Here is a 14,259-nt window from a genome sequence, read left to right as displayed (position 1 = left end):
TTAGCCCCTGTAGCAGATAGAAACATAATTCCAGTTGGGATATGCAGTTACATAACCGAGAGTACATTGGTACACCACAACGCTTTTGTGTTTGTACTTCTCCAACAAAATATGCCCATGCAGTGATATTATATATTTGCGTCTTCAAAAGACAGCTACAGGCAAGTCTTGTGAAGACAAGCATTTACTTTCAGACGCATCATATTTCTTTCCAAAGCAAACTCTCCAACTACTAGTCCATCATGCCTATGAAATAACTATTTTTTAATAGTTATGTGGGAAAGATGGGGGCGGCATGGCTCAGGTGGTAGAGCGGTCGTCTCCCAACCGAAGGTTGTGGGTTCGCTCCTCAACCCTTGTGACCATGTCGATGTGTCCTTGACAAAGATGTTGAACCCCGAGTTGCTCCTGAAGCTGTGTCATCAGTAGGTAAAATGGGGAGACAATGATGAAACGCTTCGAGTAACTCCAATTTAGAAAAGCTCTATACAAGTGAAAGCCCATTTACAAACATGTCTGTGGAACAATGGCTAACTTTACAGTGAAGGTCCAAGTGTTCCATTCCGACTTCATGTCGACTGTTATCCTGTTTTTTTTTTTTTTTTTAAACTTTTAATATAAAAGTACATTTGCCTAACCCGCATGAGCAGTACACGGATATAAACATCCATCCATCAGTTCTCTGAACCGCTTATGCTTATGTTTTTTAGTGGCCGCTAACCTGGAAATTTAGGGCCGCACACTGTAAAATTGACTTATGTAAAAGGGATAACCCTTACCCTACCAGCAAACACAGGACACCTATAAACATACAACCATTCACACTCACATTCCCACTTACGGACAATTTTAGTCCCATAAACCCCTCATTTCATGTTTTTGGAATGTGGGAGAAAATGTACAGTAGCCGTAGCCTGGATTTAATCTCACAACCTCAGAACTGTGAGGCGGATGTGACCAATCGTCCGCCTTGAACAATAATCCATTAATAATACAAATACTCTATTAAATGCTCGATAATGTTTAGTTGATTTTGATTCTTTTGACTGTCTGTTTCCCCCAATTGATTTAAATGATTCCACTGGCCACTGTTGGTAATATTTGCTTGTTCTATGTTGTTCTATACTGTATTGAAACTGTTTGTCTATGCGTTTGCTTTACCATGCATGGTTTTTAAGTGTGCTTATTTGTGCTTTTGACACAGACACGGTTGTGTGTAAATTTGCAATTGGTGCATTTGGATGACGTCAAGCTCACATTAACGGGCTATATCCGATCTGTGCGTTTACGCTGCACCCGCATTGGTGTATGTCCAACAAGTATCACATTTAGAAGAGTCCTGATTCTGATATGAAGATATCCGATTCCGTGTGTTTTTTTTATTTTTATTTTCCCTGCTGTGACGCATATCCAAATTGTGCCACCTGGGAGACAAAATGGAGATCGTGTCACTTGGCATCCTCCACTGTAAATCCAGAAGAAACCTATGTGTTAAATTTAAGCCCACCTGTTTTTCCTTCGTCTGACCCACAATGTTAGATTGCCACCTATGTAATGGGACATGTTTGGGATGCTGTCGACTCCCATACCGCATATCTCCATTTCGCACACCATCACATGGTAACGTTTGGTAATCGACAACAGAGCCCGTTGTTCAGGTGTGTGAGGAGCTACGCCAGCAAATTGGCATCTGAATTATTTAACAGAGGCGGTCCAATCAGGTCGCCGCCTGGCTATAACCTATTGGGATCTAGCCAAGGAAGTGGCTTTGTAGCCAGGCAGGAAGTGATCACATCACTGTTGCTAGGCTAAATATAGCTTGAGTGGCAGTAGCGGGAGGTAGGGTCGGCTCTCTAGTAGTAGCAAATGTTATCAATGGGTGTCTTCAACACACACGCACGCACACACCCCCACTCACACACACCCACGCAATGGGCTGACTACAGATTAATGTTCAAATGAAGCCACCAGAGGGCTGAACGCAGTTTTGGTAATGATGCCCATCGTTGACCAACTTGAGAGTGAGTGAGTGTCCATAGCATGCCCATGCTTGGACAATCATCTCAAGGTGGATTTAATTAGATTTTCCACTGTAAGGTGGCTTTATTGATAAGTATGATGAGATGCAAAAAAATAAATTGCGATCTAAAAGCAAAACTCACAACTGGATTGGTACAGGGGTCATCGGTTCATGTGAGTTCGTTCATACTGTACATCATTTCAAGGTGTAGAACTGTAGACAATGAACTAGTTTTCATAAAAATACGGTGTCACTAAGTACAAGATGGCGTGCTCCGTTAATGCTGTACTTCATTTGATTTCGGGATAGACCGATTATCAGATGAACGCCGTGATTATCAGTGCCGATATTTGGCATTTTGACTCTTATCAACAACAGGCCTTTAAAAAAAAAAAAATCTGAGAGAGAAATTCAAAACTGTTCATTTACGGGAACTATTAAATTTTTAGTTAACTTGAAAAGAGATGCTGCTGACCCTGGGAACTGTCTGCGCCTTTTTGTTTTTTGTATGAAATTAAAACAAAGATACTTTAAAGTCTAACATTTGCTATTTTGTCATTTTAGAGAACTTTATTTACTGTAGAAAACTATAGGCAGCTATTTAATTGTTTACGTTTTTAGGACATGCTGATGGCTCTGGGAGCACCCTGAACCTTTTCTAAGAATTTTAAAACAAAGATGTCTATTGTCTAAGATTTAAAAAAAAAAAAAAAAAGACTTCAACATTTTGGAAATCTGGAAAGTTGTTCAATAAAGACTTGCTTCAAGACATTTAAAAAAAGTTAAGAATTGTATCTTGTATTTATTTTTAAAATTTTGACGCTCAATGTTTTTCCCTTTTATTGAATATCGGCTCCAAATATTGGTTCTCGGTCCCTCATCAGGGGTCAATATATATTTTTAAATTACATAAATATTGTTATGCATCTATGCCAGCGACGTAAAGTGACAGTCAAAACAATTAAATGTTTTTCCATTCGATGGCCGAATGTTGGTCCAAAAAACCTGTGTATCCACTTGTTGACATTCATACAACAGAATAAGTCATGGCTTCCTGTGAGTATATCAGGGTCATGTTCAAACAAATAGGCCCAGATTTCACACTAAATCCGTCAGTTTGGAAGTAAATTTAGATGAGATTATATTTTTTCAGTACAGTATAAGTATTGGGACATTTCTTTTTTGTGTGGTGTGCTGTGATTTTTTTTTTCTAATGTTTAATGGGTTTAATGGCTAATACTTTGTATATCATCATGCGACACAAGAAGGCAGGCCCAATCACAGCGCCATACTTACTGTTTTTCATTTGATTGTATGGCATAGAAGTGCTTTTCTTACAAATATTCCGTGTAACTATGGCTTTAATTCTCCACTTAGTAAGATTGTTCTAGTTATATCGCCGCTGTAGGAGAGGAACTCATTGAAAACCCCGTGCTATAATCGAGCACAGATTTCAGTCAATCTGTTTTTTTGTTTTGTTTGACTTGTTTTTTTTCCTCATTCACTGCCAGACATTTTCAAACCCTCTTTTACCCTAACGTTTGGAAAAAAAAATCGAGTTCCTGGGATTGAGTGTCTGGACTGTGAAAAGACAAATTTATCAATGGCAGTGAATGAGTTACTAAACCTATACTGTTAGGCTGCTAGGTCATGCAGAATAGAGGATCTGCTGCTTGTACGATGGATATTTCTTGAAAAATGCTGTCAGACAGAACAAGGTGGTTGAGAGAGGTGCGACAGAAAAAAAGGAAAGAGGACAGAGAGAAAAATAACCACAAGTCAAGACAGGACCCGAGCTGTAAGAAAAATAAAACCGCCTTATGTATTCTTATAAGGCTTGATGTTAAAATCGAGCGGAGTTTTATACGAGACAAAAGTGCTACACCCTGAGGGTGGCATAATATAAAATAGGATAGGACAGGAGGGGAAGAGAGCAGGACAATGGTAGTGGACCCGGCAGGGCGATCAGAGTGTGGTGGAGTGGCTATGTAATTTCTAAACACCTTTTGGAATGGAGTGCAAGCGAGGAGCCCAGGAAGTTGGCAAGGTCGTAAGCGTTGTTGATAGCACATTAGAGGGTGGTCACATACAAAGCAACTAAAGTCCCACGGGTGTGTGTCTACGGACACATGCGAGTGAACTGACACCGTCACGCTTGCACAATAAACGTTGGGGGTGTCCCGGAGTGCTGTGCAGGCACATGGGACCACCCCACGACGGCCCAGCGGCTGCCTACGGGACACCTTCAGTGTCAAGGGACCCGCGGTGGCCCACAACCATCACAGAAGCAAAACGGCAGAAGTCCGAGAACCAGTTTACACAATAGAATTAGTAGTTCAGAAGGCCAAGAGCCATTCAGATGCAAAGGGAAAAGGAAGTAGTCCCAGAATAATCCAGTGGCCGCGGTGTCCCCTCACGGTCAGTGTGCTCCAGAATAGAACGTGCGCAACCCTACCCTCCTCTACGGAGGAAATGATATCAGTGTCTGCGGCCTTTTTTGGAGTACAGGACGCTGTGACGCATGCGTGTGTGTTTCCTGCCCACGGGGGCAAACCCTACACAATGGACCCCCAGTTTGACTTTGGGAAAAATGTCATTTACATCAGCACTCAAGAAGCGCCATTCATCAGAATGAGGCCTCTCATGAGCCCTAGAGGGGGAAAGGAAACACAGAGGCATTAAATCGCATATTGAGTGTCACTCGATGACTTCTATGTGCATTAGTTGTCTGCTTTACAACTATACTTTGCGTATGAGTTATATTTGTTCTTATTTGTGCTCCTCACTAACAGAAAGATGAAGTGTACCTGAACTTGGTTCTGTTCTTATTTGTGCTCCTCACTAACAGAAAGATGAAGTGTACCTGAACTTGGTTCTGGATTACGTTCCTGAGACGGTCTACAGAGTGGCCAGACATTACAGCCGAGCCAAGCAGACTCTGCCCATGGTTTATGTCAAGGTACTGTTTATGATGTCTCAATAATACTGCACTTATATTAACTATGTAGCAAAATTTGCCAAAAATGACATTCTGTCAAAATACCAAGTCTGGTTGGAATGGCCACTTCAACCTGAGTACAACACAGCAAGAAGTTAGAAAATCAGATTATGTATTATGTAATATTATGTAATCATGAAGTTATCAGATCAATTCTAGACAAAATATGAACTTTTTACTGCTGCGAATGGCGTACATATGTGAAGTATCCCTTTAAACCCAACTGAAGCAAAATTTGTTGATTCTCATGCATCAACGTATGAAAACACAGAAAATTCCATCATATCGGAAGATTTTTGCCTGCAAATACATAACAGGTTCCCAGGAATAATTAGGGCACAAATTGTCCGTTAATTGAGCATCCTTTTCATTTCACAATAGTCACTGAATTTGCATCTAATTAAAAAAAATGGAAGCTTTTATCAGCCACCTACCTGGTGGGGCAAATGTGAAATGGAGCAATCACTTTAGTCAGTTAATTGTAGATGTTGATCACACACCAAGAACACCTTCTGACATAATAATGCTATTCTTTTGACCTACCTTGAGAGAAAAAGAACAGTAGCTTGTTCCACAGTAGTTACAAAATGACTGCATCCTTCACAAGTTTACTCAAGACCAAAAAACAGTATTCCTCTGAACGACACGAGTCGAAAGTCATACTTCAACCCTTAATAATTTGTTTGCAGCTGTACATGTACCAGCTCTTCAGAAGCCTGGCCTACATCCATTCGTTCGGGATCTGCCATCGGGACATCAAGCCTCAGAACTTGCTCCTGGATCCCGAGACGGCTGTGCTGAAACTCTGCGACTTCGGCAGGTGAGACGCCGTGCTCTCCGGGCCATGGGACCCTCACACTGGACAGAATGACATAAAGGTCCGTTTTTTTAAATTTTATTTTATTGTTTAGTGCCAAGCAGCTTGTCCGCGGCGAGCCCAACGTGTCCTACATCTGCTCTCGCTACTATCGAGCCCCCGAGCTCATCTTCGGGGCCACTGACTACACCTCCAGCATAGGTAAGCTTGAGCCCTCCTGTTGCTGTTTCAGTTGGTGTGCTTGCTTGCTTCTCCTGAAAATTGAATTTGACCTTCTTTTCAGATGTGTGGTCAGCAGGCTGTGTGCTAGCAGAGCTGTTGCTGGGGCAACCAATCTTCCCCGGTGACAGCGGAGTGGATCAGTTGGTTGAAATTATCAAGGTAACGCAACTGCCAACCGTTGAAATTTGCGATCCGCCACTCGTTCTTGTCGGTGAGCTTTTGAACTGCTCGCTCCAGGTTCTCGGCACCCCAACGCGGGAGCAGATCCGCGAGATGAACCCCAACTACACGGAGTTCAAATTCCCCCAGATCAAGGCCCATCCTTGGACTAAGGTGAGTCAACAGGTACAGGAGCCCTTTTTATTCTCTACTATACCATTTTATGCATGTGTGATGTCATTACACTCAATGTGGGGCGGCTTGAATTTGCGATTTAGTTCAAACAAAATTCGGAAATCAATATCATAATTCACTGAATCTGGTTGGCAGGCAAGTGTGAAACTCGCCATGTGATCATTTTCCGGACTGGTAGTCAAGGTCTTATTTTTTTGAAATTGGGATTGAGTTTTACCCAATTTTGGCAGAAAACTCAAGTCAATTACGGTGACGGCGCTTTTCTGGTGTTGCTTGATCCAATTCTGCATGAGGTACACTCGGTGAAACTCAAGCTGGCTGTCTTTATCATATTGCATGCATGGATAGGTGCCAGGAAAACAGGCTTTCATCGATGATTGATTGATCGATTGCTTGATTCACTGATTGATTCTCTGCATTCTCCCGAAAAAGAAAAGGCGACATTGGAACCAGAATGTGCACAAATCTGCAGACAAGTAAAGGCATATATCATATGATCAGTGTCACCATTCTCCTTTTTTTTTTTTCCTTTTTCTTTGCTTTCCAGTTTTCAACTAAAGCAAGCAGAAAAGCTTGCAAATAAAGACCGTAAGAGGTTTTACATACATTTTGCATCTCAGAAATATCTTAAAGGTCAAACACACAAACGTGTTAAAGCTAAATACAGCAGAACTCTACCCAGTGATGCTTTCACGTACCACTAGAGGGAACCTGCGTACCACACTTTAAGAAGCTCTTCCCTCGTTCGACTGCCGCCTCATATTGCCTTGTCATGCTGTGTTTGTGTCCATGAAACAGAAATATGCCGTTGTGTTTTTTTGACTTGTGTGTGTGATCACTGTACAGACGTCTGTGTGTGCGATGGGTGTGCAGGTGTTCCGGCCGCGTACGCCCCCCGAGGCCATCGCCCTGTGCTCGCGCCTGCTGGAGTACACGCCCACCGCGCGCCTCACGCCCCTGGAGGCCTGCGCGCACTCTTTCTTCGACGAGCTTCGCGACCCCAACGTCAAGCTGCCCAACGGTCGCGAGAAGCCCTCACTCTTCAATTTCACCACCCAAGGTCGGCACTTGAGTAGCTTTATTACGATCGGTACCCCTAAAAATGCTTTCATCTCATAGTACTTGGCTTTAATTTTTGACACATACGTTGTACACAATACATACTGTTCGTCGAGAAGCAGAATTGCTTCAGTCTTATTTGAATATTTGCCGCAAATAAGAAACAACAAATTCAACAAACGGGAAGAGTTGCCTCGACTCAACCTTTGCAGATTGTCCTGGTCTGGAAGAAAAGAATCTACAAGGACAAAGGAAGCACCTAATTTTTAGCAACCACGTTGGTATTTCTTTATTGATATTGTGACATTAAGTTCAAAATTTCTGTACGGTCTTTCGAAATGTCTGAAATTTGGATACAGCTTATGTGTTGGACCTCATGAGAAAATTTAGTTGTACCTAATGTTTTGGATAGTCAGATGTTTCTAAAACATACAGGAGATCCTCAGTTTACGATAGTCTCAACATACGAGGTTTTGATGTTCCAAACGGTGTGCAATGGACTATTTTACTCAGTGGTGTGAACTGTTCCCCCCCCTTTTTTTGGTGATTTTTGCATGACCTTAAAGAGAAAGAGAAGAGAATGGTGATTGGTCGTTGTGAGCATTTGTGATTTCATTTTCAGTCGACTGAAGTGACAAAATGGCCGCCCCCAGAGATGTCTAAAAACAAGTGCATTTTGCTGCTTAACTTATTTTCCACAAACGTAAAATTAATCAGAATGCCGTGTTTCAACTAGTGCGCCTGCTGGGAACATATTCTTGAAAAAAATATGTTTGGCTTGACCTCCGCTTTAAAAAGGTGGTTCATGCTCATAAACACTCCAATGTGTCAGAATAACCACAATTCTCTTGAGTGGGTCAAAATTAATCCACAGCGCTGTATATTGATTGGCACATGATGGCACACTCAGTTCCCACCATACTTAGTTTTTAAGAAAAATTGTTTCATGTTTATGGCCTTTTCATACAAATATGTATCAGAATTATGACTTAACGATTGCGTTAACGTAGGTTAGTGATAGGCTATAGTGTGTTAAAACGAACGCAAAGAGTTGTTACGTTACCATCACAGGAGTAGAATTCTGACCGAAGACCTGCTGTAATATGTTTTCTCTCTTTTCTCAGAGTTGTCCAGCAATCCGTCTTTGGCTTCCATACTGATCCCCGCCCATGCTCGCAGTCAGGCTGCCGCTTCAACCCCAACTAACGCCTCTGCCACCACAGGTAAGCGCCACGCGGCCCTCCAGCTACTGAATTGATCAATTTTGAGCATTTTCACAGACAAAACCTTCTGTTGTATTTTTAAAAAGTTTGTATCTTCTCCATTGGATATTTCTTACTTAAATTAACACATTATTTATTATAAAAATGATTCAAATGTTTCATCTACTTCATTCGCTAGGCATCCATTTTTAGGTCATATTTTGGGGCGTTTAGAACAGGGGTACAGTGGTACCGCTACTTACGAAATTAATTGGTTCTGGAAGAAATTTTTTAAGTAGAAAATTTTGTAAGTAGAGACGCGTTTACCATGTAAATGCCCTAATCCGTTCCAAGCCCCCCAATATTGAGACATAAATGTTTTATAAAGCATAAAAAGTATCAGCCCATACTTTTACCTTTCGTATCCTGAAATTTCTTTCGTAACCAGAGGCAATATTTTCCTGTTGAGGCGTTTCGTAACTTGAAAATTTCGTATGAAGAGACGTTCGTGAGTAGAGGTACCACTGTATTGGGATTAATCACTTTAAAAATATTTTTAACAATACTAATCACAGAATAGTGAATGAGGCGGTTTATAACTGCAAACAACCTCTCAAAACATTCACTTATTTTCTCCTTTTTCCCACCGTTGTATGGCAGTCCTTGACAATGTAGCCATGTTTTTGATTTTGTGGTTTAATGGAAAATAATACAGTACAGGGTAGAGCCGCAAAACCCTTTTTTTTTGGCTTTTTTTTTCCACAATGGTCCACTACATTAACTTTTGACTGCATATTTTGGTGGGTCGCCAATGTAGCTTTTTTTTTTTCTTCTTTGACGTAGCTGTCTGTTATGCTTTTCAAATAAGCTTTTTAATTCAGTTTCGCTAGGATGTGTGCAAACTTTTTAGTTATTATTTTTTTTTAACTACTGGAAACCAACAATTTGAGTTGTGTTAGGCTTGATGCACCTGAATTACAAAATAAAACCTCTTTCAAAATCCAGTGTCTGTGTGGCCTGGTACCAAATTGCCCAAGTAATGGTACAGGTTCGTGGCCTGGTGGTGAGCCGAGTTTAAGGTGCCTTTGAATCACTCTTCTCAAATTCCTCTTCTCTTTCCATTGTCGAGGATTTTCCTTCTTTTGAAATAAGTGTTGCAAAGAAGTACAAGAAAGAAAAGCACATTTATCCTTTCATGGATCACATAATGGATGGATGTTTGCTCAACTGAGATCTTGCTATGTCCTGCGAGAGAGCTTTCAAACTACAAAGATTTCCTGAAAATGTTGACAACGTGGCCACCTTGTGTCCACAGATGGCAGTAGCACAGAGCGAGTCCCCAACACCACCACCGCCTCGGCTTCCGCCTCCAACTCCACTTCCTGAGCACCACTGCCACCTTCCGACCGCCCGCCCGCCCAGCCTCAGCCCCCAGCCCCCAGCCCCCAGCCCGCGGCCTACCCATTGTTGTCCCGGCCAGCGCAAGCGGCTACTTCCACAAACGAAAATCTGCCTTTTACCGCCCCCGCAAGCCCCCTTCACAGGCCCGCCATCCAGCTGTCAGTTTTCTCTATGTGGGCGGGCCAACGGCCCAGGGAAACAGGTGTGTGAACTAAAGATAAACGTACACAGAAAGCTCGTCTTCTAATGTTTTCAAGGACGATTGTATGTATTAATATAGGAAAAGAAAAAAAAATCTGAAGCTGCGCCCCACCACCCCCCCCCCCCCTTCACATCGCCCCATATTACAGCATCCTCAGCACCCCAATTCTTCCTCATATTTTTCCTCCTATATAATGCATGGCCTGAGAATGGTTAGGGGATGGCGCTGTCGGGGTTGTGTGGGGTGCAGTCAAGGCATGAGGCTTGTGCAAGCGTATACACACACAGACACACACGCTCACACAACGCTCACACACACACATACACGTGGATGCATGTGCAAAGAAGCAAATCCAGATGGGAATTTTCTTTTCCTTTAGCCAGGGTTTGTTTTTAAAATGCTTAGCAAGACGTTTTACTCAACTTTGTTTTAAAATATTTTTCTACCCCCCCTCGCACAATTATTATTATTATTTTTTTTTTGCGTTGGATGTGACATGTTTATCTGGTCCTGTGTGCTTGTATAATATATACATACAAAAAAAATGCATTACATATTCAATTTATATATTACTTTTCCTTATGTATAAAAAGTATATATAGATATATGTATATTAACTACTACGGTTCAGAAGTCTGTTAATGGGTGAGTTCATATACATCACTAGCAGCTGCAATATTTGCTGCTGACGACAAAAGAAATAGATCAAGTGCTTTTTTTTCCCCCCCTGGTTTTGCTGGATTGTGCTAAAATTTCAGCATCCCTTTTCCCCCCCATTTGTCATCTTTTATTGAAGATGTGGATTAGGATGGGGAACCTCTCTCCGTATACACCCTGCCATGCTATTCAATAAAGTTATATCATGAAAAATGTTGCCTAAAAATGCACACGATATATATGAATGAGGTACATTGGTGCATCAATATGTATTTTATTTAAATGTATTTATTTGTTTTGTGTAGCCTTCAAAGGACATTAGAAAAGTTAAAACGGCCAATTTTTGGACAGACAGAACTGCCAGCTTAAGAAAACCTAAAATGGCTAAGTGCTAATTGGACAAACTTAAATGGCGTTTTATAGGAAAAACTAAAATGGCCTCTGACAGGAAAATCTAAACTGAACCCTGATTGGACAAACTAAGGTTCCCCATTCTTCTCCTTTTGTAACCACTAAGTTGTCCCCGTAGCGTCCTACCGCCTTTGCTCGAGTCCATCAAAGCGTCTTACAATTAACGGATACCACTCACTACACACAAAAAAGAAACAAAGCTGAAATTGTACATACAATATTAAATGCTCCTCACCAAAAGTCATTTATACGTTGGTTTCTTTTTGTGTTATGTACATATGCAGACCCATGTACTGTTTAAAAAGGAAGAAAAGAAAAAAAAAACAATAATGGCAGAATCAGGGCAAATGTTGAGAGGTTGATGGATATTTTCGATGATCTTTATCCAGCCATATGTCCGATGTTGACCTGTACAGTACAGTAGATCTTCTTGTAATTACAACTAGTCATGTATAGTGTAACTATAGTTTGGAGTGCCTTTGCTTTCATACAACTTCGCCTTGTCGCCACCCCCCCAGTAATTGTGACTTGCCCCCTTTTCCCTTTGGTGCTGTTGAACCCCCCCCCCCCCCCCCCTCACTCACCCCCCATGAACACACACACACTTAATTGTAATATACAGATTGTTGATTGACTGTTAATAGTAAGGATAGTTTCCTTTTAGTGTTTATTTGACTAGATAGTATAGATAGTTTAATCCAGGACATGCACACAAGCAGGCAGCACCGCAGTAGTCCACGTACACGGACCTTATATAAAACTTTTTGACAACAATAATTACAAAAAAAGACACTGTACGTATTGTGAAATGCAGTACAGTATTATGAAGGAGTATTAGGGCCACATTGAAAGCAGCAAAAAAAAAAAAAAAAACTATGTATAACTATGTGTAAAGTGATGGAATTGCAAGAAAGTTGAAATGTTGCCAGGAGAAAGTTTTGTTACAGGAAAAATGTCCAGACAGACGTGTTTGAGGATTAAGTAATAATGTTCCAAAAAAGCAATTTACCGGTAACTCAGATATTACGGTTACAAGTGAAAAGTTGTAACATTGCAATAATGAAGTTGACAAATTTGACAAATTCAGTTGCGACAATACGCCTTAATCCTTGTCATCACAACTTTTTTTGTAAGATTAAAGCCTTTTTCTTGTATCATTACAACTTAACTCTCTTAATATTCCACCTCTATCATCTTATCAATGGGACTTATTCTCGGTATATTAAAACTTTCCCATATATATATACTGTATATATATATATATATATATATATATATATATATATATATATATATATACTGTATATGTATATATATATATATATATACTGTATATGTATGTGTATATGTATGTATGTATGTATATATATATATATATATATATGTATATATATATATATACGTGTTTTCCAATCATTACAAGGGAAACGTAAAATTTCAAGAATTAAGATGACAACTTTAGTTATAGGAGTACAACTCCTAAGATACCTATGATACTCGTATCATTTATTCACGTAACATTACAATTATTGTCTTAAAAGTGACTTAAAGTGGAAGCTAACCCAAACATATTTTTTTCAAGAATATGTTCTATGCAAGCCCACTAGTTGAAACGGGGCATTCTGATAAATATTGTGTTTGAGGAATAAGTGTTAACACCTCACCTGTTTTCTGAATCTGAGCCGTGATTGGTCGTTGTGAGCAGTTGTGATGTCATTTTCAGTCGACATAAGACAAAATGGCCGCCCCCAAAGATGGCTAAAAATTAGGGTATTAACACTTATTCCACAAAAACAATATTTATCAGAATGCCCCATTTCAACTAGTGGGTTTGCATAGAACATATTCTTGAAAAAAAAATTGTTTGCGTTGACTTCCCTTTAATGCTTGAAATATCACTTAAGTTAAAAAGTTATAACATTGTAATCAGCTGACAACTTTATTGTGATAACATTACTAATTTTTTGCTCTCTAACTACTTAATTCTTGAATATTACATTACGACATTAGTCTCGTATCATTGTTTTACGTTTTACTCACAATTTTGTTCTCGTATTTTTTTGTTGTTTGTTTTGTTTTGGGGTATTATACACATTATTATAAGTAGAAAGTTGTACAACTTTGTAACGTAACACTTTTATTTCCGGAGTATTTGGTAACTCCGTTGTTTTAACATTACACCTGTCCTTGGAATATGACAACTGTTTACGTGCAATACTTCATTCTTGTATCGTTACAACTTCATTCTCACAGTAATCCCACTTTATTTTTGCAAGATCACTACTTGTAGCCACTTAATTCTCAAATTTTTATTATCATCTTCTCGTAACATAACGACTTTTGTCACAGAAATTTCCTATTATGTTGGGGCATTTTTTTTTTTCTCAATTGTGGCCCTGGTAGTCCTCGTGTTGGCGGTAGTAACGTGGAGTTGGTTTCGTTTTGCTGTATGTCCGACATGTTTGGGAAGGTTAGTCCAGTATTCAGTAGCACCTAAGGGTTGAGTCATGCGACATCTCTCCCACCTCCTGCTTGCTGTAATTTTGCATCCACAAACATGTTGCAGCCCCTCCACAAGTACCACTCCCCCTCGTCTAAACTCCTACTTCAATCAGAAAAAAAAAAAAAAAAAAAAGCAAATGGAGTTGCTCCGTAGCACAATGTGCTAACCGGGTTTAAGAAAAGAGAATTGTTGAAAAGACTATTAAAAAAAAAAAAAAAAAAAAAAAAGAAAATCCCATATAACAGTACTACTTGAATGACTCTGTGACTGAACATTTTTATTTCATTTGTTCGTTTTCTTTTGTTCTGTGAAGTTATGCTAAATGTGCGCCTCTGTAAATATTCCCTCTGCGTGCTCTGAGGAATAGTTCCCTGGTACTGTAATTTGCATTAAATAAAGAGTAGGATAGCCTG

The 14,259-nt window shown here is 40.1% G+C and overlaps 1 protein-coding gene across 4 annotated transcripts in view; it reads left to right on the top strand.

Annotated features, from left to right (window-relative positions):
• gsk3ba (glycogen synthase kinase 3 beta, genome duplicate a) overlaps positions 1–14,078 on the top strand; it is a 33,990-nt gene extending 19,912 nt beyond the window's left edge. Inside the window, exons 4-11 of one of the 4 annotated variants that reach the window (XM_086051334.1) lie at positions 4,869–4,979; positions 5,708–5,838; positions 5,930–6,036; positions 6,119–6,216; positions 6,295–6,390; positions 7,285–7,471; positions 8,595–8,693; positions 9,988–14,078. In XM_086051334.1, the coding sequence (XP_085907460.1) occupies positions 4,869–4,979; positions 5,708–5,838; positions 5,930–6,036; positions 6,119–6,216; positions 6,295–6,390; positions 7,285–7,471; positions 8,595–8,693; positions 9,988–10,058 (900 nt within the window). In that variant the 3' untranslated portion in view covers positions 10,059–14,078. Of the gene's footprint in view, positions 1–4,868; positions 4,980–5,707; positions 5,839–5,929; positions 6,037–6,118; positions 6,217–6,294; positions 6,403–7,257; positions 7,472–8,594; positions 8,694–9,987 lie in introns of all 4 variants that reach the window. The other 3 variants (XM_086051332.1, XM_086051333.1, XM_086051331.1) reach the window with 3 other exon arrangements.
• The last annotated feature ends 181 nt before the right edge of the window (positions 14,079–14,259 follow it).

This window comes from Filicampus tigris, chromosome 14 (genome assembly GCF_054856515.1).
Source record: "Filicampus tigris isolate MCC_2025a chromosome 14, RoL_Ftig_1.0, whole genome shotgun sequence".
In the NCBI taxonomy this organism is placed as follows: Eukaryota; Metazoa; Chordata; class Actinopteri; order Syngnathiformes; family Syngnathidae; genus Filicampus; species Filicampus tigris.
Note: the sequence above shows the minus strand (reverse complement) of the source record. Positions and strands in the feature narration are given on the sequence as shown.